This window comes from Oryzias melastigma, linkage group LG9, assembly GCF_002922805.2.
Source record: "Oryzias melastigma strain HK-1 linkage group LG9, ASM292280v2, whole genome shotgun sequence".
Classification (NCBI taxonomy): domain Eukaryota; kingdom Metazoa; phylum Chordata; class Actinopteri; order Beloniformes; family Adrianichthyidae; genus Oryzias; species Oryzias melastigma.
In genome coordinates this window covers 4,943,271-4,966,403 of record NC_050520.1, presented here as the reverse complement: position 1 = coordinate 4,966,403, position 23,133 = coordinate 4,943,271, and the positions used below count along the sequence as shown (strand labels likewise).

General features: G+C 35.6%; 1 protein-coding gene and 1 long non-coding RNA gene across 2 annotated transcripts in view; one reads left to right on the top strand and one right to left on the bottom strand.

Annotated features, from left to right (window-relative positions):
- aacs (acetoacetyl-CoA synthetase) overlaps positions 1-18,473 on the bottom strand; it is a 41,672-nt gene extending 23,199 nt beyond the window's left edge. Inside the window, exons 1-10 of the mRNA XM_024276192.2 lie at positions 18,335-18,473; positions 17,660-17,763; positions 16,901-17,021; positions 16,436-16,549; positions 12,025-12,122; positions 10,736-10,850; positions 10,341-10,422; positions 10,101-10,254; positions 6,896-6,976; positions 4,831-4,955 (exon numbers count right to left, since the gene is read on the bottom strand). Coding sequence (XP_024131960.1) covers positions 4,831-4,955; positions 6,896-6,976; positions 10,101-10,254; positions 10,341-10,422; positions 10,736-10,850; positions 12,025-12,122; positions 16,436-16,549; positions 16,901-17,021; positions 17,660-17,763; positions 18,335-18,473 — 1,133 coding nt within the window. The remainder of the gene's footprint in view (positions 1-4,830; positions 4,956-6,895; positions 6,977-10,100; positions 10,255-10,340; positions 10,423-10,735; positions 10,851-12,024; positions 12,123-16,435; positions 16,550-16,900; positions 17,022-17,659; positions 17,764-18,334) is intronic.
- Positions 18,474-20,154: 1,681 nt separating this feature from the next.
- On the top strand, positions 20,155-20,736 carry LOC112148619. The gene is made up of 2 exons (XR_002919650.2): positions 20,155-20,416; positions 20,624-20,736. It is a non-coding gene; the product is annotated as an uncharacterized LOC112148619 (long non-coding RNA).
- The last annotated feature ends 2,397 nt before the right edge of the window (positions 20,737-23,133 follow it).

Genomic DNA, 23,133 nt, shown 5'->3' with positions numbered 1-23,133 from the left:
TAAAGTAACGAACGCCTGTTTGATCTGGAATTTGTTGAAGACAGGAGACAACTGGAAGATATACGGATATACTGATCACCAATATCTACGTGGAGAAATTGAGTGTTGGTGATAGACTGGGGGAGGGGCTAGCAGAGCAGACTCTTCCTGAAAGGGCCGGTCTCACTCCATGACATCAGATCGTGAGGACCTGCTCGTTTTCGTGGGTATGGGAGGGGCTGCTGCTGAGAGCACAGATTTTTTAAGAGTTTACTCAGAAATATGTGAACTGATCAAAATACCGCTTTGGGGTTCTTTATAGAGAATAATGAACAGTAGAATACAGTAGAATAGATCAAAAAGTTGTTTTTGATATGGCCCTTTAAAAAAAAAGCTTTAAATGGGATATCTGAGTATTTCTTTATTTAAATTGTTGTGAATCAGGAGCAGACAAAATTACGTTTGAAAAATATCTTGTTTGTGAGGTAGAAATCAACAGTTTTTGTCATAAAATTAGAATAATTTTAGGAAAAGAATGTGAAAAAAAAAATCACTTAAAATTACAACTTTTTTGGCTGCATGCTGGCCCTGAAAAGGACACGCGGCTAGGAAGATGAATGAAATTACAACTTGTTTCGTATAATTTTGTGACCTAATCCTCATAATTTATCACTTTTTTTCCAATAAATCCACATTTTTTCCCATAAAATTGCAACTTTTTTGTCACAATTTTACAACTTTATTCTCCTGTTTTTTCCAGGTTTACATTTTTATAATAAATTTACATTTTTTTTCTCATAAAATTTGACTTTTTTCCTAAAATTGTTATGACTTTATTCTCTTGATTGTTACTGTTTTTCCATTGAATATACATTTTTTTCCTCATAACTTTAAAACTTTATTCTCTTTTTTTTAAAGTAACATTTGTTTCTCATAAATAATAAATCTGCATTTTTTGCTCATAAAAATTACAACTTTTTCTCAAAATTTTACAACTTCATTTTTTTTTACTTTTTTCTAATACATTTACATTTTTGTTCTCATAAAACTATGACTTTTTTACACATAATGTTATGACTTTATTCTCTTAATTTTTACTGTTTTTCTATTGAATTTACAATTTTTTCCCATAAAATTATAGCTTTTTTCTCACAATTTTACAACTTTATTCTTGTAAATATATATATATATATGTTTTTATTAAGATGGTGCCACAAATGTTCTGTTGTAATGTACTTGAAAATGACTTTTTTTTGCTCAAAACAACATAATCACTATTAAAGACCACTGAGAACTCATAATAGTTCAAAAGATGATCAAACTGAGTCCTTAAAAGCATCTAAAAATAAATTTTCCCCAATTTTTTTTTTTATTTTATGCTACTTTATGTAAAATAGTTCCTGTTAAAGATCATGGATTATGTGACAGTGATTATCATGATGCAAGTGGCCACAAAAAGTCAAGTCAAAAGGGAAAAAAAGTCACAGTAAGTTTTAAACTTTCCAACATAGTCTGACAGATTTAGCTCCAATTAAAATGTCCAACCTCAATTCAAGAGAAAAGGCCGTTAAAAAAAGTGATGTCAGTCCTTCCCTTAGGGTTTTTTTCCGGATACGTAGCTCTGGTCTCTGAAAAATATGTCTGAAGCTGCAATATCAGCACTTAATTGGTTCAAAAATCTCACAGTTTAAGGTACTATCCATCTTTCTGTCACTCTTGGAAGGCCTTCATTAAATGCCTCAGCGTGGGTATTTTTGTGACCAGCATTGTAGCTTTGTTCCCTTAAGTCTTCCATTACTTCCCCAAGAAAACAAGCAGTGAGGTCAAAGCACAAGGACATTTGTATTTCTCTGAAAATGACACGTTTGACCAAGCATTTCAGCAGAAACACACCCGCAGTCGCTCCTCCAGTCGTTTATCAAGCAACTCGCTTTAAGAATCCACCGATCATTCAAAGTACTTATAGGAATGTAGCGGGGCTCATAGCTTTTGGGATTTCCGAGCAGATCCTGTCAAGTGTTTCTGCTGAAGAACTAATTCTCTGCACTTCTGCAACTTCTTCTGCATTTCAAAATCTCCCCTCGCAGCCGTTCTTGCTGAAGGCAAAGTGCCATCTGTAAAGATGCGTCTCCCAGGTACAGGAGCACTTTCACTGCATGAAAGTATCGCTTCTGCTGACCGCAGTACTTTTTAATAACCTGAGCCTGACAGACACACACTCGCAGTCATAAGTCATACAATAACCCATTCTGCAAATACTGGCTGTACACGTGTTTTACAGATGCAGCAAAGTCCTCGTCTCCTCAATTCTAAAACGCGAAAAAAGGATATTTTTTTACCTGGATGTCTCAGAATGAATGTAGCACTTATAACATCACTGATTTAATTAGAACAGGAAGTAGAATTTCTGTCATATATATTAAAAATCAAATGCTCTTGATGATTTCTTACATCTTCTATAGTAAAATCAAAGACTCACAAACGAGAAAAAACACAAATAATTGTATAAATGTGGAATTTTATCTAAAAAAATTCAAATTTTTTATTTCTTTAATCTATTAATAGGCAGCACACAACTGTAAAAAAGCAAAGAGGTTTACCAAACTTCTCTTGATCTATACTTTTCAAATCGTTAAACTCCTTCAATTTGTTGCCATGGTTACCAACTTAAAATACCAACTTCAAGTGGTTTGTTTAAAGAACAGGAAAGACAGTCTTCATGGAAATCTATACACATTTAACAAACAGGATCCTTTTTTTTCTTTTTTTTAAAGTTTTCAGTTTGAGGATGGTCGACTATCTGCAGACATTATGTTATTAGCCATCCATCCATTTTCTTGACCGCTTCGTCCCTTTCGGGGTCGCGGGGGTATATGTTATTAGCTTTTGTATTTATTCATTTTCTCTTCAAAAAATAACCAAACTGGGGAGAAATCCTCAAAGCCACTAAGGAGACACCACGGCTGAAAAATACTGGTATTTTTTTAATATTTCTGAGGCAATTATCCACTTTATTTTAAACCCTCACATATCCCTTTCTTCAACTTTTAATTAGAAATTCTTGGAATGCACTGAGGCAAAGCAAAGCATACACAACTTTCAGAAAAACTTAACGCACACATTGAGGGAAATTAAGAACAAGCCATCTGTCCTATCGGATTTGATGCAACAAAATACACACAAATACACACGAGCAGGAGTCACTTAACATGAGAACTGCCATCCTTACTCTTTAATGACTGTTAATAAAGGTTAAAAACTTGATTTTAAAAAATGGTTTTTGTTTTAGGATAAATCTGAAACTCCTAAATCCAAAAATATATTAAATTCATGCATTTCTGAGTCAAAACATGGAAGAAAGATTCAGCGTTTCATCCAGGATGTCTCATGCACAATTTGCACTTTCAGATACAGTTTCTGTGATTTTAAGAGAGTGTTTGGATTTCCTCCAAATTCAACGCGTCTCCATTCATCTCCATAACGCAGCGCTTCAGGAACGGCTGATCTAAAACAAACAGTCTGTTCCACAGAGAGACACTTTAAAAATGGCTGCAGGGCAGCGCGTTCGTGGCTAAATAATAAAGATTTCTTTCTCTGTTGTGCGTTCTGAGCCAACTTCATCTTTACAGATGAGAGGCAGGAGTTTAGACAAAACTGTAGAAATATAAAAGCCTTACATAAAAAAGAAAAAATAAATAAATTAGGAACAGTTTAGTCAAAAAAACTAATATGGAGTTTTACTTATTTGATCCTTCATTTATCAGCAATTGGGGATTGTATGACAAATAAATTAGCATTTTCTAAATTGTTAAACTCCCCCACTTTGTTGCCACAGCAACGTGGTTTTATCAACTTAAAATACCAACTTCAAGAGGTTTGTTCAAATGATCATATAGAGAACGGTAAAGAGGCTTTTCGTAGAAATTGGGTGATGTTTTCTTCACTCCTTTACCATTTATAGATATATGTGCATTTATTCATTTACAAAAAGGATGCTTTTAAACATTGCAAAAAATAGATGAAATATTAAGTAAAAAATGTCCTACAATTAATATTTTCTAGATTTCTAATATATTTATGACTACTAAATAAAATGCCACAGACAATAGTTTGGACCCTCTTTTCATTTTCTGTTTTCAATAAAACAGAAATACAGTTAATATATTTTTTTAATAAACTGCTTAATAAAAGCTAAAATTTGGCTTAGAGTAACTTTATTAGGAAGAAAAATGTTTTCAACAATAACAATGTGGCTTATCTGCTTTGATAACTGAAACTTATTTTTGATTTTGACCTAAGAAAAAGTGGGAAAAAAGCCTAAAAATAAAGAAAAAGAAGATTTGACATTCTTTAATGTATGGACACTAACATAACTAATAATGTTGTGTATATAAATGCAGTCACATTTTTTATTTTTTGCTCTGCATCTCTACTATTAAGACATTTAAAAGTTTGTTGCCTCTAATTATTACTAATTATCCTGAGAATATATTTAGCAGCAAAAATACTACAAACTTTTTTTATTTGTTGGGTGAATTCCAGAAAATATGTATTACATTTTACATTAAAAAGACACAAAAATGTAAATAAGTGGGAAAAAGTGTTTCAGTAATTATATTAATTTACATTTTCTTTAATATTTTTATTTATTCTGTCTCTATGGACTTAAAATGAACATAATTTCTCAAAGTAGTCATTTGTTTTAGTAGAAATACAAGATTTCTTTATTCAGAATCTGTTAAAGTACTTGAGTTATGATCTAAAACTCTATATCTAACACAACGAGTCACTATTTTTTCCAGTGTTCAAGTGTCTCCTGTCCTTGTGTGCATGTTTGCGTGTCAAACTCACCCCAGCTTGTCTGTCAGGTCCCACAGAACATTGGGAGTGGGCATCAGCGGAGAGCCGTCGTACAAAACCACGGAGGCGCCCACCGCCAGAGCGGACACGAGCCAGTTCCACATCATCCAGCCAGTCTACAAACACACACAGCAACACAACCATCTGTTATGCTGGTTCAACAACAAGCATAGAGCTGCAGTATTAGCAAAAATGACTGTTAAAAGCCGAAGATTTGGCCTCAGAAATCAACCTTTCACAATAAAAGTCAGGTGAACATTTCCCGTCATGCTGGACTTTTTCTGCATCAAATTATTGCAAATTTACACGAGGAAAGCATATAAAAATATTTTAAAAGTTTGCATAAACACAAATAAAATATGAAGTCAATATTCACTGAAATAAGTAAGAAAGTTTTTACAAAAAAGACAGTGAAGAGAAAAAGGTTCAGCCAGAACCTAAACTGCATTTCTGATCTACTTTCAGAGATGTTGAAAAGAGGAAAATGATTTGTGAGGAGTTCCCAGAATTCACTGCAGCTCAATATCTATTGCAGTAAAGAGGAGACAGACTGATGTGACGGTGCAATCCCCCGTCAGACAGAACAAATCCCGGCAGCAGCAATATTCCAGTGAAGACGTGGGAATTACTCTGGAGAGGGTCGCTTGCAAGGAGTCGCCGACACCCCGATCAAGGAGAAGTGGCCCTCCGTTCTCGAGAGACCCACTTCACCTTCTGCTCTGCGTTTTTCTTGAAGGGGGATTCAAACGGCAGCAGCAGCCGATCTGAACATGGATCGGTGCTTTGAAGGAACCTCTCGTAGACCAAAGTGGAGCCAACTTGGTTTCTCCATCATTTCCGAGGAGCAGCGACCTCTCAAGAGGCTCTTTGAAACATTTAAAGGAAGGTTTTGCACAACCTTCGTGGTAACTTTAGCTGATGGAAACAGGAGCGTTCCAAACACCACTATCATTTATTGAACGGTCTCAAAGACACCTGTTAAAGGAACATTGGTTTAAAGACCCGCCCCCATTGGTGTTTTAAACTTGTTCCTTTTCTCATGATGAAGACATATATAAAGTTAAAATTGCATTTCTGAGTATTTCTTTCTTCAAATCGTAAATCAGGAGCAAATGAAAAAAAAATGCAGTCTGAAAAAACTTTTAAGTTTTTATGATAAAATCTTCAACTACAAGCTTCCTGCTCCATTCTGATGCTTTCATTTGAAGACAATTATAAGTTGGTTAAAAGGTGATCTAAACTGAAGGAATAATAAAAATAAAGGACTAAATATCGATTGAATATTCATTTCTTTTGTAAGCGACCATGTTTTAGGTGGGATAATGCTCTTCGAAGTGTACATTATCTGAGATTAATGCACTTCGCAGAATAACTGTCCTCTGCTTAGCGCCAGATGGTTCAGGCTTTCATGGCGTGCGTTAATTTAGAATACCCTTTACATTATCGATGAAGGGACAGCAGAATTACAGGGAAAATTAAGCATTATTATAAAGGATTATGAGAATCATTTATGTGCTGCACGGTGGAGCAGTGGTTAGCACTCTTGCCTCTCAGCAAGAAGGCCCCAGTTCAAGTCCCGGGGACCTTTCTGTGTGGAGTTTGCATCTTCTCCTCGTGCATGCGTGGGTTTTCTCTGGGGACTCCGGCGTCCTTCTACCGTCCAAAAACATGCCTCATAGTGAATTGGTGACTCTAAATTGCCCCTTGGTGTGAATTGGTGTGTGATTGAGGCCCTGCGACAGACTGGCGACCTGTTCAGGGTGTTCCCCCACCTTCACCCAGAAGTAGCCGGGTTAGGCTCCGGCACCTCCGTGACCCTGAAAGGGACAAGTGACTGAGAAGATGAATGAAGGAATAAAATGTATTCCAGTCTGGCGTGCCGGTTTAAATAGTTAATGGGCCGCATATGGCCCGTGGGCCCTAGTTTACCAATCCCCTTTAAATTGTTTCAAGGAGAAGGAAAATTCACTTTAAGAGTTGTGGAAAGCTTTAAAATAAAAAAAGAAGAAGTACTTTTGAGAGGGTTCTCGTTACAGTGCAACTCTCTTTGACCTACCGTAGTGTAGTAAATGATGACATCGCTGGCAGTCATGTTGCCATGGAGAATGTGCTCCTTCAAGTGCTGGATGAGGGTGCCCTGAAGAGACGAAGAGGAGCAGCATGGGTTCAGGTTCCAAAAGTCCTCCAAGAACGACACAAACCAGTTATTTCATGACCACAAAGTTTGATTCGGCCCCGAAAAGGAGAGCGGCGGCACCTGCTCGTCACGGTAAAGAACAGTGTTTATACTGTGCACTCCAAGAGCCGCTCGGAAACGACTCGGCTTTTACACGCCGCTTCCTCTCTTAAAGCAGGCAATTTGTGGAAAGTGCAAATACTCCCAAAGTCTCCAAACCATCCCAGCTGGGTAGGTCATTACTGCTGGAGGAGAGTGCAGACTGGAGCGTGTTTTAGGGCTCAGCTTAGGTGTACATCCTTGTCACAGATGTTCCACCTTGTGTGTGTTTGCACAAACTTTGGCAGGACCGTGTGCCATTTTGCTACTGACAGCATGTTAACAGAGCCGTAACAAAGCAAAAAGCACAACAGGACTGCGGCTAATTGGCAGAGGCAGAGGGGACAGCCTTCGTCACAATACCAAACGCTTTTTCAACAAAGTGTCACCATCCAATTATTGGCAGCACGGAGAGAGGAAGGCAGCACAAAGGGGAAAGGAATGGGGAAATACTGACAAAGCAGGAGACAATGTGGAGCAAAAAGTGGAAATTAAAGGGAGAAAAATGATGAGAATGAGAACCAGAAACTATTATTGATTTTTCAAAATACAGGAACAGTAAAAGGTGTCAGGGAGGACAACAAACAGACTCCCACAAAAGCATAAAAGATTCTTTTTAAATGCATTAACCAGTTTTTAACACCACTTTGCCAAAAAATTGAACATTTTAAGTGTCAATCTCCTGCCGCTTCTCATGAAAATGTCATTCATTCCCTCAATTTGGAGCCAATAACGCCGAAGGAACCGGCTGATGGAGGTCTGCTGCCATCTTGTGGTGGAAAGTATAACAGGAAAAGGGAATCTTGAGTACTAAAATATCTGCTCGTCAGCATTAACATCTCATATATTGTAATAAATGGCCTCGAAAAGGAACATTTAGGCACCTGGATTAAAACAGAAGCAAAAACTTTCATTAAATGGGCTAAATATATATATTCCTTGATACCATATAAGAATGTGATCATATGAGGATTTGCTCAACACAACCTCCTGCTGCACGAGTTGAAACTCACTCCACAAATCATTTAGCAGCAAAAAGTAGATCCTTCTGACAGCTGCTGAGCTTAACCGATATATCTCGACTCTTTCATCAGGTGATGTCTGAGTATTAGAACAACTTCTGACAACATCTTGTCTGCAGAACTTCTCTCTAATCTGCTAAATTCAAGGTTGGTTATTAAATATCAGTCTCAGCTAAGAGGCTCACTTAAAGAATCTACGTAACTCAATGACTTTTGCATTAAGTTAACGTGAAGTTAATACGATGAGAGAGGACATAAATCTGGAAAAAAAACAACAGCTCCTCTTAGAAAAAAAGTTTTAGCATGATGCTTAGAGACCCACTCCAAAGAAAACCGTGTTTCTAACATGTTCTAGCAGTATTTTTCTCATCATGGAGGATATACAGAAAAGAATTTAAGATTAAAACTCAATTTCTGAGTATTTCTTTACTTTAAAAAAACTTTTTTTTTTACAGCAGAATTGTACAATAGAAAAAAATATAATTGGAGTGGGTCTTTAAAGCTGAACAAAAATATTGCAAATGACATGTTAGAAAATTATATTTTTCAAAATACCAGCAAAAAATAATATTGCACTAAGTTTCTAGACACCTTAATAAGTGTTGTTTAATTTAATGTTTAACCAAAAATAAAAAGATAAAAAAATATGGCAGCAGGTATTAAACACTTGAAATGGAAAAAAAAATCAAAGTATTTGTGTCTTTCAAGTTTAATTGTAAGGCAGAGTATTTTTTAAGATTTGTGATCAAATGAAAATAAACTAAATCCCATTAAGGTTCATAAAAATTCCAGAATCAGACTTTTATTGGCAAAAAACATTTAAAAAAACTGTCAAGACATGATGCAATTTGTCGGCTGAGAGTGTGTCTAAAGTCTGAGGAAAATTGTACTTTTTATGTTTTTTTCTCATGATAGATGACATATTAGGAAGAAGATTAAGCTTAAAATTGCATTTCTGAATATTTCTTCTTTCAAATTGTTGTGAATTAGGAGCAAACATAAAATGCCGTTTGAAAAAGAACTTATTTTTCACGTAGAAAATAGCCACAAGCTCCCAGCTCTTCTCCATTCTGATGCACCCACTTTTAGTCGAATAGATCCATGAACGTCTTTGTTTTCCTCGTCTGAGCTGGAATCTGGATTAAAACTGTACGACTGGATACCTCTGATATTGCTCGCCATTTTTGTTGCACTGCTAATGTTAGGTTGGGGTTGTGAGCGGTGTAGAACTAGCGGAGGAACACAAACAGAGAGCTCTCAGTTATGGGTGACGAGAAAGGGGAGCGGGGTTGCCCTTCACAGCGTACCGCTCACAACCAGCTCAGAGCTGAATTTTTAACTTCATAATTAAAAGACCAATAAGACGCTTTTAAATTAGGTCAAAAGACGATCAGACTGAGACTTTAATACAATAATTAAATATAACATCTTGAGAACTTCAGATAATCAATTTTTCAGAGACAATATGCTGAACAAAAGTGACACAAATTTTGCTCAAAGACTGTTTGTTCTGATGTTAAAGAAGTGGGACAGTAAAGATCTACAGGCTTTCATTGTTTTGGGGAGTTTAATACCAACAGCAAATAAATCTGTTTTTATCCCGGAAAACCTGAATCACCTACCCGACGGGAAGGATTTATAGTTTCCCCAAAAAATATTCACACATTAAAGGCTTTTGTTCCGTCTTTTTCTGCAGACCTTTAGGTGCACAGCATCAGCTTCTTCTTACAAGGTTGACTTCTCTTAAGGGCAGTGGTGTGTGATGAACATTGTGATGCACATGTGTGTCAGCCCAGAGGAGTTCAGTCACAGATGGGACTCTGGGACGCGAGCGAGGCAGCTGCGTCACAACAGCAATCTAAAGCTTTTCTGTCAAATGTTTTATGAGGACAAACATGACCCATGAGCCAGGCAGTGACCGCATAAGGAAACTGCCTTTTTCAGAAAAGAGGAGCGTTTCTCACCCCAGCTGAGTGGACCATGCATTTAGGAGCTCCAGTAGTTCCAGATGAGTACATGATGAACAGAGGATGACTGAACGGAAGCTGCTCAAACTCCAGCTGAGGAAACTGGTCGCCCTCGCCACGCCCAGAAGCCAGGAAGTCATCAATGAACACACTGTGAGGGCACAAACGCCACAGCAGAGAATCAATCTCGGGTTTCCTTTTTCTTATGACACAGATCAGCAGATGAGAAACGCCCACCTGTTTGGGATCTTGGAGAGGTCAGTGTCCTGTTTGGAGCGAACGTAGGGAATGACAACTACTTTCTTCAAGTCTGGAAGACCTTTGAGTGAGAGAAGACAGAGGATGATGTTTTAAAGGACCAGTGAGCATTAAATATTCACAAGAATGAATTGTTTTTAAATAGAAACGTATAAAAATATTGTTCATCAAGGAATTTTGGTAATCATACATGCATAAATTGTTCTAAAGCCTTCAATCCAACTCATTTCTTTAAAGAAAAAACTTTTTTTATGGGGAAAAAAAATCCACATGAACTTATCCAAGCTTCAACTCCTCAAATTCTCAACCACATTTATGCGTCACTTTCCAAAGGAGTTTGAAAACCAATGAAATGTAAAAAAGTAGGTGCCAACCTTTCACAACGTTTGTGAGCTTTTCCATGTGGTCGTGGGTTTTGCCGTTGTAAACCACAGCAGCAACAGAAAAGATCAGTTTGGGCTGGATTTGAGAGAATCTGTCAAGAACTCCCTAAAGAAAAACAAGAATCGGTTAAATGCAGCAACCAGTAAAACACTGTTTTATAGGAATAAACTCAGCTTTAAAGCAAAAAAAGAATATATATATATATATATATATGTTACAAGTCACTAAGAGAAGAATCTTTTGGATTTTTTTTTAAATAAAAGCAATAGTAGTTCTCTGATCTGCCAGAGGGGGCAGTACAGCATCAAAATAAATTGGAAGAGACCAAAGCAAAAAACAAATAAATGCCATATTAGAGATTAAGGAAAATAAAAAGCTGTCAGAACAACAAAAAAAGCTTCTTTTCACATGAAAACCGTAGAATATGTGCACTATTAAACAGATTACATGAAAGTACATGGAATGAAAAGAAACTTTTAATGTCAATCATGTTTTTTTTTACATGTATGTGTGGCAATTTTCTTATGAAAGAGAACAAATGTAATAAGAAATCGTTTTGATTTGCTTTTCTGAGTATTTTTCCTTTTAAATTTCTGTCAATCAAACTGTCACAAATACGCTCCGTTTTAATTAATGAGCTGTTGTGATGTCACAATGGCACAAGCTCCATGATTGATAAATACACGTTTTCGTAAGGTTTGCAAAGCAAGGCTGGGCTTGCGCTGCGGCTCGGGGCTCCCGTCTCAGCGGGGGTCCCCCTCCAGCAGGCTGCCTCGGTTGGTGCTTGGGCAGTTGACTTAGAACCGGTGCGGACCAGAGGAATCCGACTGTTTAGTTAAAAGCATTGCGAGGGCCCGCGGGGGTGCTGACGCGATGTGATTTCTGCCCAGTACTCTGAGTTTTGCAAATTCATTACATTTTTCATTTTTTCCTCGTCCGAGCTGGTTTTAAAAGATAAAAAAAACTACGGCCTGACATTTTTATGCAGCAGCTGTGACAATCTACGTTAGCGAGACATAGAGCTGTCATAATCAAATAAGAGGGATCGAGGGCGGAGCTACTCAGCTCTGTGCTAATAGCCACACCCACCTAGAGGAGATTTTGGAAACAGAAGCTTCAGATCAACATGAAAAATGGCTATTTAAGATATTTAGGTTGTGGGATTTTGGTTAAAAACTTAATAATTATAATTAAAACACTACTGGGAAAGTTAAAAAAAAATTGTCACAGTGAGACTTTAAATTGTATTAATAATTAATAAGTAAAAGGCAGATCTTACATTGACTCCAAAGTCTACAGAGGTGGAGCTCCAAATGGCCCCGATGCTGGCTGCTGCCAACATGGCCTCCACGGCGTGGATCCCGTTAGGCAGGTAACCTAACGAGAGACGAGAGAAAAACAAGAAAGCTAAGAAATAAATAGATTTATATCCTACAGGAAAGTAGTTTTTCAGCTAGTTTCAAGTTTTGACAAACATTTTTTATTACTTTTTATTAAAAATATGAAAAAACAGTTATTGAAAATACATTTGTTATCAGAAAATAGTAGATTACTATTCATGTTAATGTAATATATGCTCTGTACTACTGCTACTGACATGCTGGGACGGCTACAAAAGCAGGATGCTACCTTTCTACCTTTAACCAGAGCCATTTCTCTGATAACCTGCATGTAATCTCCCTCAATAAAACAAAAGTGTATTGCCGGTAGTTCAATCTTATCATCCGACTGGTCAGAGGCAATAACGGTCTAAATGAATCACGGCTAATCAGCCTCGTCTGGTTGCTATGCTGACTCCAGCTGTAGCCAGGAAGCTCATCCAGGCGGGATGACGCGCTCGGAGACGGATCACCGGCCCGCCACACCGGTTCTACCACCTCCTATGATAAATAGCGCTCTTCCACCGCACCCGTGAAAATTGCATCATGAATCTTCATCTCCCTACAACAACTTGTTTGACTGCCTACGTGGCAAACGTGATGAATCGCCGTTGTAAAAAGACCGGCTCCACGTCACGATTACTCTGCATCTTTACTGATGCAGATTGCTGAGTGATGGAGGCTTTCAAGGAATGTTTGCAACAAATATATTTAAAAAATACATTTTTTCAACTAGTCACAGAAAACATCTTTTGTGCTTGTGCAGGATTTAGTGTTTTATTCTAGACAGGAACTTCAGATAATGTGATTAGTTTTAACGCAACACAGAAAGCTTTTGTTTTTTTTTTTTCATTTATACTTTTTCCCTTTTGTCAAGAAAATGAAGAACAAAGATGGAGATAACTTTGATATGTTTTGACAGCTGGCCTGCCGTCTTTCTAAGAAGGTTTTGCACCATCACCATCAACTGCTTGTGATGGGCGTGGCCTGTTGGAAACCTGTTATATCAGGTTTATCCTTCCCTTTGCTACAAAGAGCTAAATATATCAAAGCAAAACAAAATTCGAACTAATGTTTTTAAGACCTGATGTGAAACTAGATAATACAACGTGCCAAAATGAACATTTAAAGTTTTTGTCACACTGGAATAGTATTTTATATAGTTAGGGTTTTCCAGAGGGTATTTTAGCCACATAAAACTAAAGAAAAATAAACTTCCACGGGATAAAAAGTTTGGTTAAAAAATATATAGATACATTTTTAAATATCCATCTTTACTTAGAAAATGTATCGCATTGTCAAATCTCTGAATTAATTTTCCTCTCCTTAATTAATTGCATTTTTTTCCAGTTGGTTCTTAATTTATAAAAAATAAGTAATTAAATAATTAATCAAATAAATAGTGAGTTTGCAGATTAATCTTTAAATCATTGTGGCATTTTTAAAGTGAAAAACAAAAAACTACTACGATACCCCAGACCGTCATGGAACAGGCCGGCTTGTCGTTCTGGCAGAAAAGTACGTTCGACTTCATCAGCTAAGTGCTTATAAATCTTCTGGATTACAGAAATCGACAAGACATTTTCATTGCAATCTGGGAACAAGGACATTCCAGCCGTTAACACACACAGGATCACACACTAAAACACACACAGACACACACTGTGCTCAGATATCTGGGAAAAGTAATGAAAAGAGAAGAGGAGGAAGACATGAAGGAGCTTTCTCCCTGTGATTCCCACTCCGATTCCCATCTTTCTAATGAGCTTCCCACAGAGCTCAGGTCATTTAGGTAATGCAGCCCCCCCCTCAACACCTCCTCACTCCTCCTATATCCATCACTCTGTTCAAGTACAAAGGCGTACAAACTTTGTCACACTTTGGTCATTTCTTACATGAAGTAACTTTGAACTTATGGACTGTAATACTAGATTTCCAATGTGGCGGATCTAAAGATAAAACAGCAGCGTTTAAAAATAAATAAAATGAACCAACAACAAAACAATCTTTAGTTTTAGATTTTCAGCTTTTTGCTTAAATGTGAAGGAAAATACAGAAAAAAAATATATTTGCTGGCTTCATTTTGAAATAGGATTCAAATCGTGAAAGAAAAGGTTATAATAAGGCAAATATAAGAAAATCTTTCTTATATTTGCATGATTTATTCTTTTGAGAAAGACAACATCATTATTCATTTTAAAGACCCTCTAAGATAAAAAATGTGTTAGTCTTTGAAAAATTTGTATTGAATGTATATTTCTATTAAATGTGTTTTTGTGGCATTTTTGTCTTGATGGAGAACATATATTAGGAAAATTTATCAAGTATTTCTTTATTTAAATTGCTGGGAATCAGGAGCAAAAAAAAAAAAACAGAAAACAATTTTTTCTTCCAAATATCTGTTTCAAAAATATGCATCTGTGTTTGCTGCACTAATACTAAGAAATGAACAAAATAAAGGTTTATTGATTGATACTAATCAAATCATTTTTTTTTATCCAAACACAAACCAGAGTATGTGTCGTATGAGTCTGAGAATCTGAGAATGAGGAAAAGGATGAAACCTGGAGATCTGAAACGGGAATATTTGCTGCATGAGTGGGAAGGAAGGAGTGCTGAAGGCAGGAAAAACTGGATTTCTTTAGAGAATGTTTCTTTATGGCAGCAGGGTTCTGTTTACAGCTGCTCATGTTTGACAGCTTCTCTACAGGTAAACACCGAAAGGACTTGATTGTTCATCAACAACTTAAAAATCTTGGTAGTTTAGGGTTTTTGGCATATTTGGTTAAAAGTACACACATTTAATAAGAGAAAAATACATTCTAAAGTAAGAATCATTTCTAGAAAGACATTTGATTGTTGAGGCTGAATTTATACTAAGATTTTAGACAAATATAAGAACTGGAGAAGACTGACAGTAAATGTAGGGTTAGCATAGTAGAGCTAATGGTTACATCTAAAGTAGAACTGTGAAAGAACCAGTTCTTTAACTTACATTGCAGTGTATGAGTTATGCCAATAATATTATTTACATTAAACCCAACAGTGCAGTGATGCAGCTGCTAAGCAGCGTGTTTACTGAGATTTCAAATGGGAATGTCAGGATCTGAACCTTCTTGTAAATGAACCAAGGAAAAAAACATTGACTAAAAAATAAATAAATAACTTCCAAAAAAAGCTGCTCCTGTGCCAAAGCAATCCAACCTCTTTACCAGTGACCAAATTCCTCTATCCTGCCATGTTATATTAACTTCCACTGGTGTTTTACAGCTTCATCCAAACTCTTGCTGTATCGGTTATGTCCACGCAAACCTTTAATTTCACCATTACTCACAGGATCTCACGTGTTCCACAAGGCTTCCTCACAACCAGAGATTTAAGGGGCGTTGGGGCTACTCTTTTAACTAAACACAAGCCCTTTTCTTTACTTTCTACAGATAATTCACTCTTTACCCTCAAAACGACTAAAACTTGAAGCCCTACCTTAATTTCCTCATAACTACCAATGTCCTCAAATCAATTTAAATTCAACTTGATCTATTTAGAACTTTTCATACATGGTAACACAAATTGCTTTGCACCAAAATAAATAAATAAAACAAAATAGGAATAACTGACGGTTTATTTGTCATTTGTTTTTCTCCACTGTCTTTCAGTCGTCCTGCAGTTTCTCTTTAATTGTTAAACTTTTAAAAGCCAAACAAAATTTGAAGTAAACTTACAAATCAGTCACTAAGTTGTCTATTTGGATGGTTGAGGAGTTAATAAAAAATAAAGTGTACTTCATGGTAGGGCTGCACGATTTGAGGAAAACTAACGATGTGCCATCAATTTAGCGATAACAATATTACATGCGATACATGAACAAACAACAAAACAACTAATACAACATTTGCATTTCATTGCAAAAGTTATATTTTAAACAAAAGTCGGCATAACTTATTCTACATGTTATCTAAATAGGAAAAAAGAACTTGTATGTCGAGGAAACACAGCAAAGATTTCCCTATTATTTCCCTTTCTGGTAGTAGCTACCGACCAAAACTAATATGGACGACAATTACCAACACTGTAAGTAGTGTGTGCTTGTACTTTAAAAAAAAAAACATGATGGTTATTCTATCTTTGCATATGTAAATACTTAAGGTAGCCATTTATTGTGGTTTACAGCACCTTTTGTGATAGGTCTTGTACAAGCCGATATTCCGATGTCGATAATTTTTTTATTTATTGTGCAGCCTTATTTCCTTGTTTTTGTTTTTATTTTAATACACATATATTAGATTACATGGCATTTCATGTAAGACTTACCTACAACCCTGTCTCCAGTCTGGACTCCCATCTTCCTCATGGCGGCGGCAAACAAGGCCACGTCTCGCCTCAGTTCTCCAAAGGTTACCTTCACAATCTCCTCTCCTCCTTCCCCTGGTTCATCAAGAAGCAAAGAATCATTTTTGTGCTCCTTGAACCACTTTGTGCAGAAAAATAAAGAAGTTCTACAGAATAATGACCACTCGTTCTTCTTTTAATAACATTACAGCTGTCGTGGAAGGCTGTGTGTGTTCTAAAGTCCACACAGAAAGAGCTTTTCTTCAGTATTTGTCATTGAAAGGTTAAACAGGGAGCAGAATTTAATCTAATAACGAAGAGAGGGATGACGTAAACATCTGCATCAATGCCGTCTTCAGCCAGACTCTTCCATTACCTCTGCCTGATCCGTCTGTGTGGGAAGTCTACAAACAGACAGGAGGCTCACACATTCAGAGGTGGACTCACGTGCAGCATAGAGAGCCACTTTGTCCTGGTCGGGATGTTTAAGCAGGTTCTCCGCGTAGTTAAGTCGAGCTCCTTTAAACCACTCTGGAACATCCGAGATCTTCTTCGTTGCATCCACAACCTAGCGTACACACAGCAATTAATGCATCTCTACTCTGATTATGGTTCTTTATCTCTATTATGAGGCAAAACTCTGAGGTTTTTAATCCAAATGGGCATTTTCAATCTGACAAAAGCCAACTTTGTTTGTTTTTTTTTTAAGTTTTTGGGTCTTTTTTCTTGACAAAAAGTTATCCTTCTTTAGTCTTTATTCACATTTATTGTTTTATGTCAAAACTTAAGTCTGCTTCGTTGTTATGACAACTATTCCCAATTTCCTTCAGAGATTTGAGCTGAAACCCGACACCCATTACTTCCCCAGAATGCTTAGCCACAGAGGCAGCAGATTAACACAAAGACAAATATTGGATTTATGTGGGTGAGAACACTTTGCTGGCAAATTAGGTGGAATAAAATGTCCTCGTGTCCAAAAAGAGGTGTGTCTATAACGTTATGACACACCATTTATTACTCCAGCTAAGCGTCTGCATCCTGGAACTATTTAATAACAAGCAATAGTAAATATTTTAATTTTTTTTTTCTCAATTTGGGTTTACATTTTTTTTTAATTATTAGAATACGAGTCCCCATTTTCATACAGCTATGATGACATCGCGTGACAATCACTGTAAAACAACATTTTAATGATTTATTACTTACTTCCTCGTATATTTTGGAGCTGAGAATTCCACAGAAACGCCAAACTTCTCCCCAAAAATCTGGATAGCTGTCCACCGACCACTGATACAGGTGATTGTAGTTAGCTAGAGAGCACAGGGTTAGTCATTCCAAAAGTCACTTTCAGCAAGATATACAATATAATCAATGATATAATCATTTTAATACTTAGCATAATCAATAATTGGAGCAAATACTGTAGATGTCACTTAGCTTTGTCTGTATGTTTTTACAAATTAAGACATGAGAGGTGGAATAAGTGACTAAATCAATAATAATTTACTAGACAAGTGATTGTCATTCATGTTTTTCTGCATCCCTGAACTAAAACAAATGAAAAAAACAAACAGGCCTCACATCCTCTGCAGATCTGTAAACAGCTGATTGCAGCTGAAGGGAGTGGTGTGCAATCTTGTTAATAATAAGTTTATAAAAGATAAAATGTGCATTGCTCATTAACTTGATAGACCAGCTCGTCAGATGGTCTGGATGCACTTTTTCAGGTTGAAGATGAGGTGATGCTAATGCTGACATCACCAGAGGCTCCATTTCTGCTTATTTTTTCTCTTTCCTGCTCATAAAAATCCAATTTCAATCCTCTCCAAACAACAACTATGTCTTAAGCTCATTGCCTGTCCCTCCCACCTTCCTACTCACCCAGATTAAGTCCGTAGTCCGCGTTGACCCGAGTCCTAAACGTGTCCATTAGCGTGTTCCTCTTAGAGTCCGGGTACCACAGCACCTTGCTGTCCATGTTCAGAATCTTCTCGCCCTTTTCTTCCATCTCTTTGGACATCTTCGCTGCGCTGCGCGGGGCTCCCAAGCAGTTCTGGATAGCAAGCTAGTCTGAATGGCTCTGACACGGATGGCAAGTGTGCGAGTGCTCAAAAAAGCTACCGGGCCACGCCCCTGCGTGATGACGTGAGCTGGTGTGATGGTTCACGATCGACGGCGTGCATTTCAAAATACCGCGCCGAGATCTGAATAAATTAAATTAAATTAAATTAAATTAAATTAAATTAAATTAAATTAAATTAAATTAAATTAAATTAAATTAAATTAAATTAAATTAATTAAAAAAATAAAACTTTAAATCCATTTAATAATTCAAAATATGTTTAAAAATTATTATTATCATAAGTCAAAAATAATTTTAAAGAAAATAATCTTGCATTAGCTGCTATTTCATTAAAAAATGCAGCTTTAATTAGCTGTCCTTGCAATATCCTGATTTTATTAACAATTTATATACTCAAGGAAATTAATTCAGAATTACTTTGTAAACATCTTTTATCTTTTCCAATTCAACAAACAATTTTAGACTAAATACAGTTTCTTCCAGTACGTTATGCTTATTTTTTTAAAGAAATTATTAGTTTAAATTTCAAACAAGAACTCATTAACAGCACTTAAACTATATATAACTAAACAAAACACACATTATGGTTTTATTGTTAGAAAGATTTAAAGTTTTTTTCCAATTAAATTTGTATTCCACACAGTTCTAATCTCATCAATAAGTGTATTTTAATTATGTGTCATGTTTTAATCAGGAACTTAAAGGATCTTTTATAATTAATATAAAAATTTTAATTTTTCTGCCAATATGACAGGCAAAGGTGCAAAAAGTTTGGGAACTTAAAAGATAGCTTAGCTTCTACTTTATTTTGGTTTTCAAAAATTGTTAAACACTTGTTCGATCTTGAACGACACCCCAACAGTAACGCGCATCTAATGAGCTCACATTTTCGAGCACGTCAAAATAAAGGTCTGTGATTGGTCTCTGGGATACTGGCCCCACATCAGCCGACGGATCGGTCTATGCGGAAAGCGAACCGCCTCTGATTGACTGAAGTCTTATTAGGCCAATAGCAAGTTTCCTTTGACACCTTTGAAAATACTTTCACCAATCAAAGAGCAGGATTAAAGGCCCGGTTCAGAGGTGTGACCAATCAGAACCACGAAACAGTAACCCTCCTTACTGCCCGGTGGTGTCATTTAAAATTTGATCAGTAGATGAAATATTTATTTATCTGTTCTCGTAGGCCTTGCATTCATGAAATAATGAAAATGTAAAATAGATTTAAAAAAAAATCATAATAATTAAAGTTTTAAACTCACTTTCTCCAGAAACAACTTAAAAAGCCTCAAAATCATCAATATTGAAATGCTTTAAAACCACAAAAAAGTAAAATTAGAACTTTCAATAAAAAAACAAGGCATTAAAGTATAAAACTTATAAAACTTATAAAACTGTTTGTGAGACCTGATATTTGCAATTTTTAATGATTTAATGGAAGCTTACATGTAAGACTTACTGTATATATTCATGAAATATGAAGTTTATTATTATATGCCAAGCTTTCCTTATCATTTTTTACTGTTTTTTATTATCACACTTTCTTATTATCACACATTTAAGAAAAATATTGGGTCAACTATTCAAATTAATGAGACAAAAATCAATCGAAGCATATTATAACTGTAAATGACAGCCAATTGTTATTATTTTTTCTTATTGAATGTATTCTGTTGTTTGACTATTGCTCAGTTTGTTTCTTTATATGGCACTACAGCGCCTCCCTGTGGATGCTTTTGTAACAGGCGCAACAACTTCAGTTTTTTCCGTTGACGCACGTATCTGTTTTTTCTTTGCTGGCATACACAACGCTTCACCACGCTTGGATGGAGTCTACAGTTAATTTTTTGTAAATAGCACCCCTTTGTAAGCGGAATGAGGTAAAATACAGATACAATGTTGTTTTGTTTTTCTATTTCTTGAAGTGAATGTACATTTGTTTATTTTAATTCATGAAATATGTTTGACAGTTCTTTTATTTGTAATGCACAGTTACCCAATGTTAACTGACACATTTTTTTGTGTATATTGAGGAAACTTTATTATATGTATGAGTGAAACTAAAATGTCTTTGTTGTATTATTTAGTTTTCACAGTGCACAAGTACTTTGGATCGTGACATCAAAGAGACCAATAAAGTACGCACTTGTTTGAAGCTCGACGCATCTCGTTTATCACCACAAGGGGGCCGCTACAATAACCCTGTTTCTTTGTATATTACTTTTAAAATTAATCAAAAACACATTATTTCAACCTGTCTGACATGTTTATTTTTATTCAATGTAATAAAGGGTTGAGATCCTGCACAGGGACACAATGATTTCTATTCCTCGGCATCAGAGTAGGTCCTGGCTTTAATGTGGAAGTGTGGAGATTTTCATCTTAGCTCAGATGCTCCTGGAACAAACAAACCGGTTGGCAGACAGCTGATCAACCCAGTGGGGTTCAGCCCCCTGACTTTGATAACTCTTACATAATTCCATCTCTTCGTTTGTCAGGGTGACTAAGCATCTCCTCTTTCAGAGTAGATTATGTAAGTTTGGATAAGTTCAATCAACTCTAAACACCTTGGTTTTGTAGCATAAACCTTAAATCGGTGAGCAGGTGCATCAAGAAGCTGCTTAACTATCCAAACTGTTGATGCCAGAACACGGCTGTTCTCTAACAACAAATAATAAACCATCTGTGGCTAAATAAATTGCGCATTATTACCCAATGAAATAATTCTGTTTTAATCAATTGTGTAAACTCAAAAAGGAATGTATACGAGACATTAAACATTTAAAATTTTCTCCAATTTGACACACTAGTTTAGCGTTTAATCCAGTTATCGAAAAATGATTAAGTATCAAACAAGTATGGTTAAATTCAAGTTGTTTTTTTTTATCTTTATTTTATCTTTTATCTTTACCTAAAAGTGATGTTACTTAAAATAAGTTATTTAAATAAGTACAATAATGCACTTTTTGAAAGTACATACATTTGCTTTAAGAAAATTACTTATTTTTTCTCGGGCCATGGATGTTGATGTATTAAAATACCCGATTAACAACTTATGATTAACTCGTTAATAATTATTAATGCAAATTAACCTCTCGGAGCAACAGTCTTTCTATTTCTCTAAGTGGTGCAGTCATCCACAGCATTAAAACACTTCCTTTGGTTCTTTTCCCACTTATACCATGGTTATTTACAAAAGAAATAAATATTCTATCGGTTTTTAGTACTTTTATTTTGTTATTTTTTGGTTTAAATTCCTTTTTCACAGAAAGCAAACTATTTGGTCGATGGTTCCGGGCATTGTCATATCATGTAAATTTCATATTGTGAATATTTGCAGATAATAAGTGGTCGGCAAATACAGTAAATGAAAAAAAAATAACTGCCATAAATCACGATTAATTTTTCCCCAGGTTTGCGATTAATTAGTGAATTTTTTTTTTATTGATTCCAAGCCATGATTTTTTCATCTACGAAAAAAGTTAGACAATTACAGTTCTACTTTAAAAACTTGATCACTTTAAAAAAAAAAAAAAATTATACAAGGCAATATGTGTCTCTAGTTGTTCCCTTGCTAAAAGTTGCTTATCGGAAGTATACTTTATTAAGTAAACTTCATAAAATGAACTTCAGTTTAATTATTAAACTGACGTTTAATTTGTGTTACCTTTAAAGAGTAATTGATTACTTTGCTTTAGTTACTGGAATAAATTGTGAATAAATTACTTTATTCATTCCTTAACTTAAAAAGTAATTCACTACTCGTCACTTTTTTTACTCATACAAATACTAAAAGATCAAAGCTAGCACAAACAGAATTTCTTTTTAAAATCCACAAAATAAAACCATGGAGGCTATACAAGGGCAATTGGGTTTTTTGCACCACCTCTTTAATATTACCACGTGAAAATGAGAAAACGTACACTGTATAGTAGCCTCATCGACACTATGGCGGTGAAAAGCAGTTAATCTGCAGGAAACTATTTGCACCTAACTGAAAAGTTTTTGCCTTTATTTCAACAAACTGGAAATAATTTGAATATCTCCAGTTGTTGAATTCCCCAACAAATTCATTGTACTTTAAATAATCTCCAACTCTGCATTAGTACTCATGCACCAGTAACTCTGTTTTTTTTATTAGCAGCCCTTTTGCTTCATTTAGACGGTGTCAGAGTCAACTGTTTACCAAAGTTATTTTGCTTTATTAGTCACCAATTGTTTAACTGCACCAACATGTGAATAATGAAGCAACGAGGTTTTCTGTAGTCTAGTAATCATAATTTAGTTACCAAAATTTGAATTGCAATTTGTGACATTACTCTTTTACCGGCAAAGTATTTGAATTGCTGCAATTCTTTGCTTTGTAAAAGATTACCGCCAACACTAAATAAATATGAGTACTGTAAAAGTATAACATGAGCATCTAGCAAGTCTACTGTAGACCATGAACATTTAGTGTATGCTAACTGAATACTTTTTCAGCCTAAATTGGAACATTTTAAGCTATATAGATAGTATATAAAAGCAAATACGTCACGTTTAGACTCCTTAATTATATATTTTTCAAGAGTTGTTTAAAATAAACTATAGCTGAAAG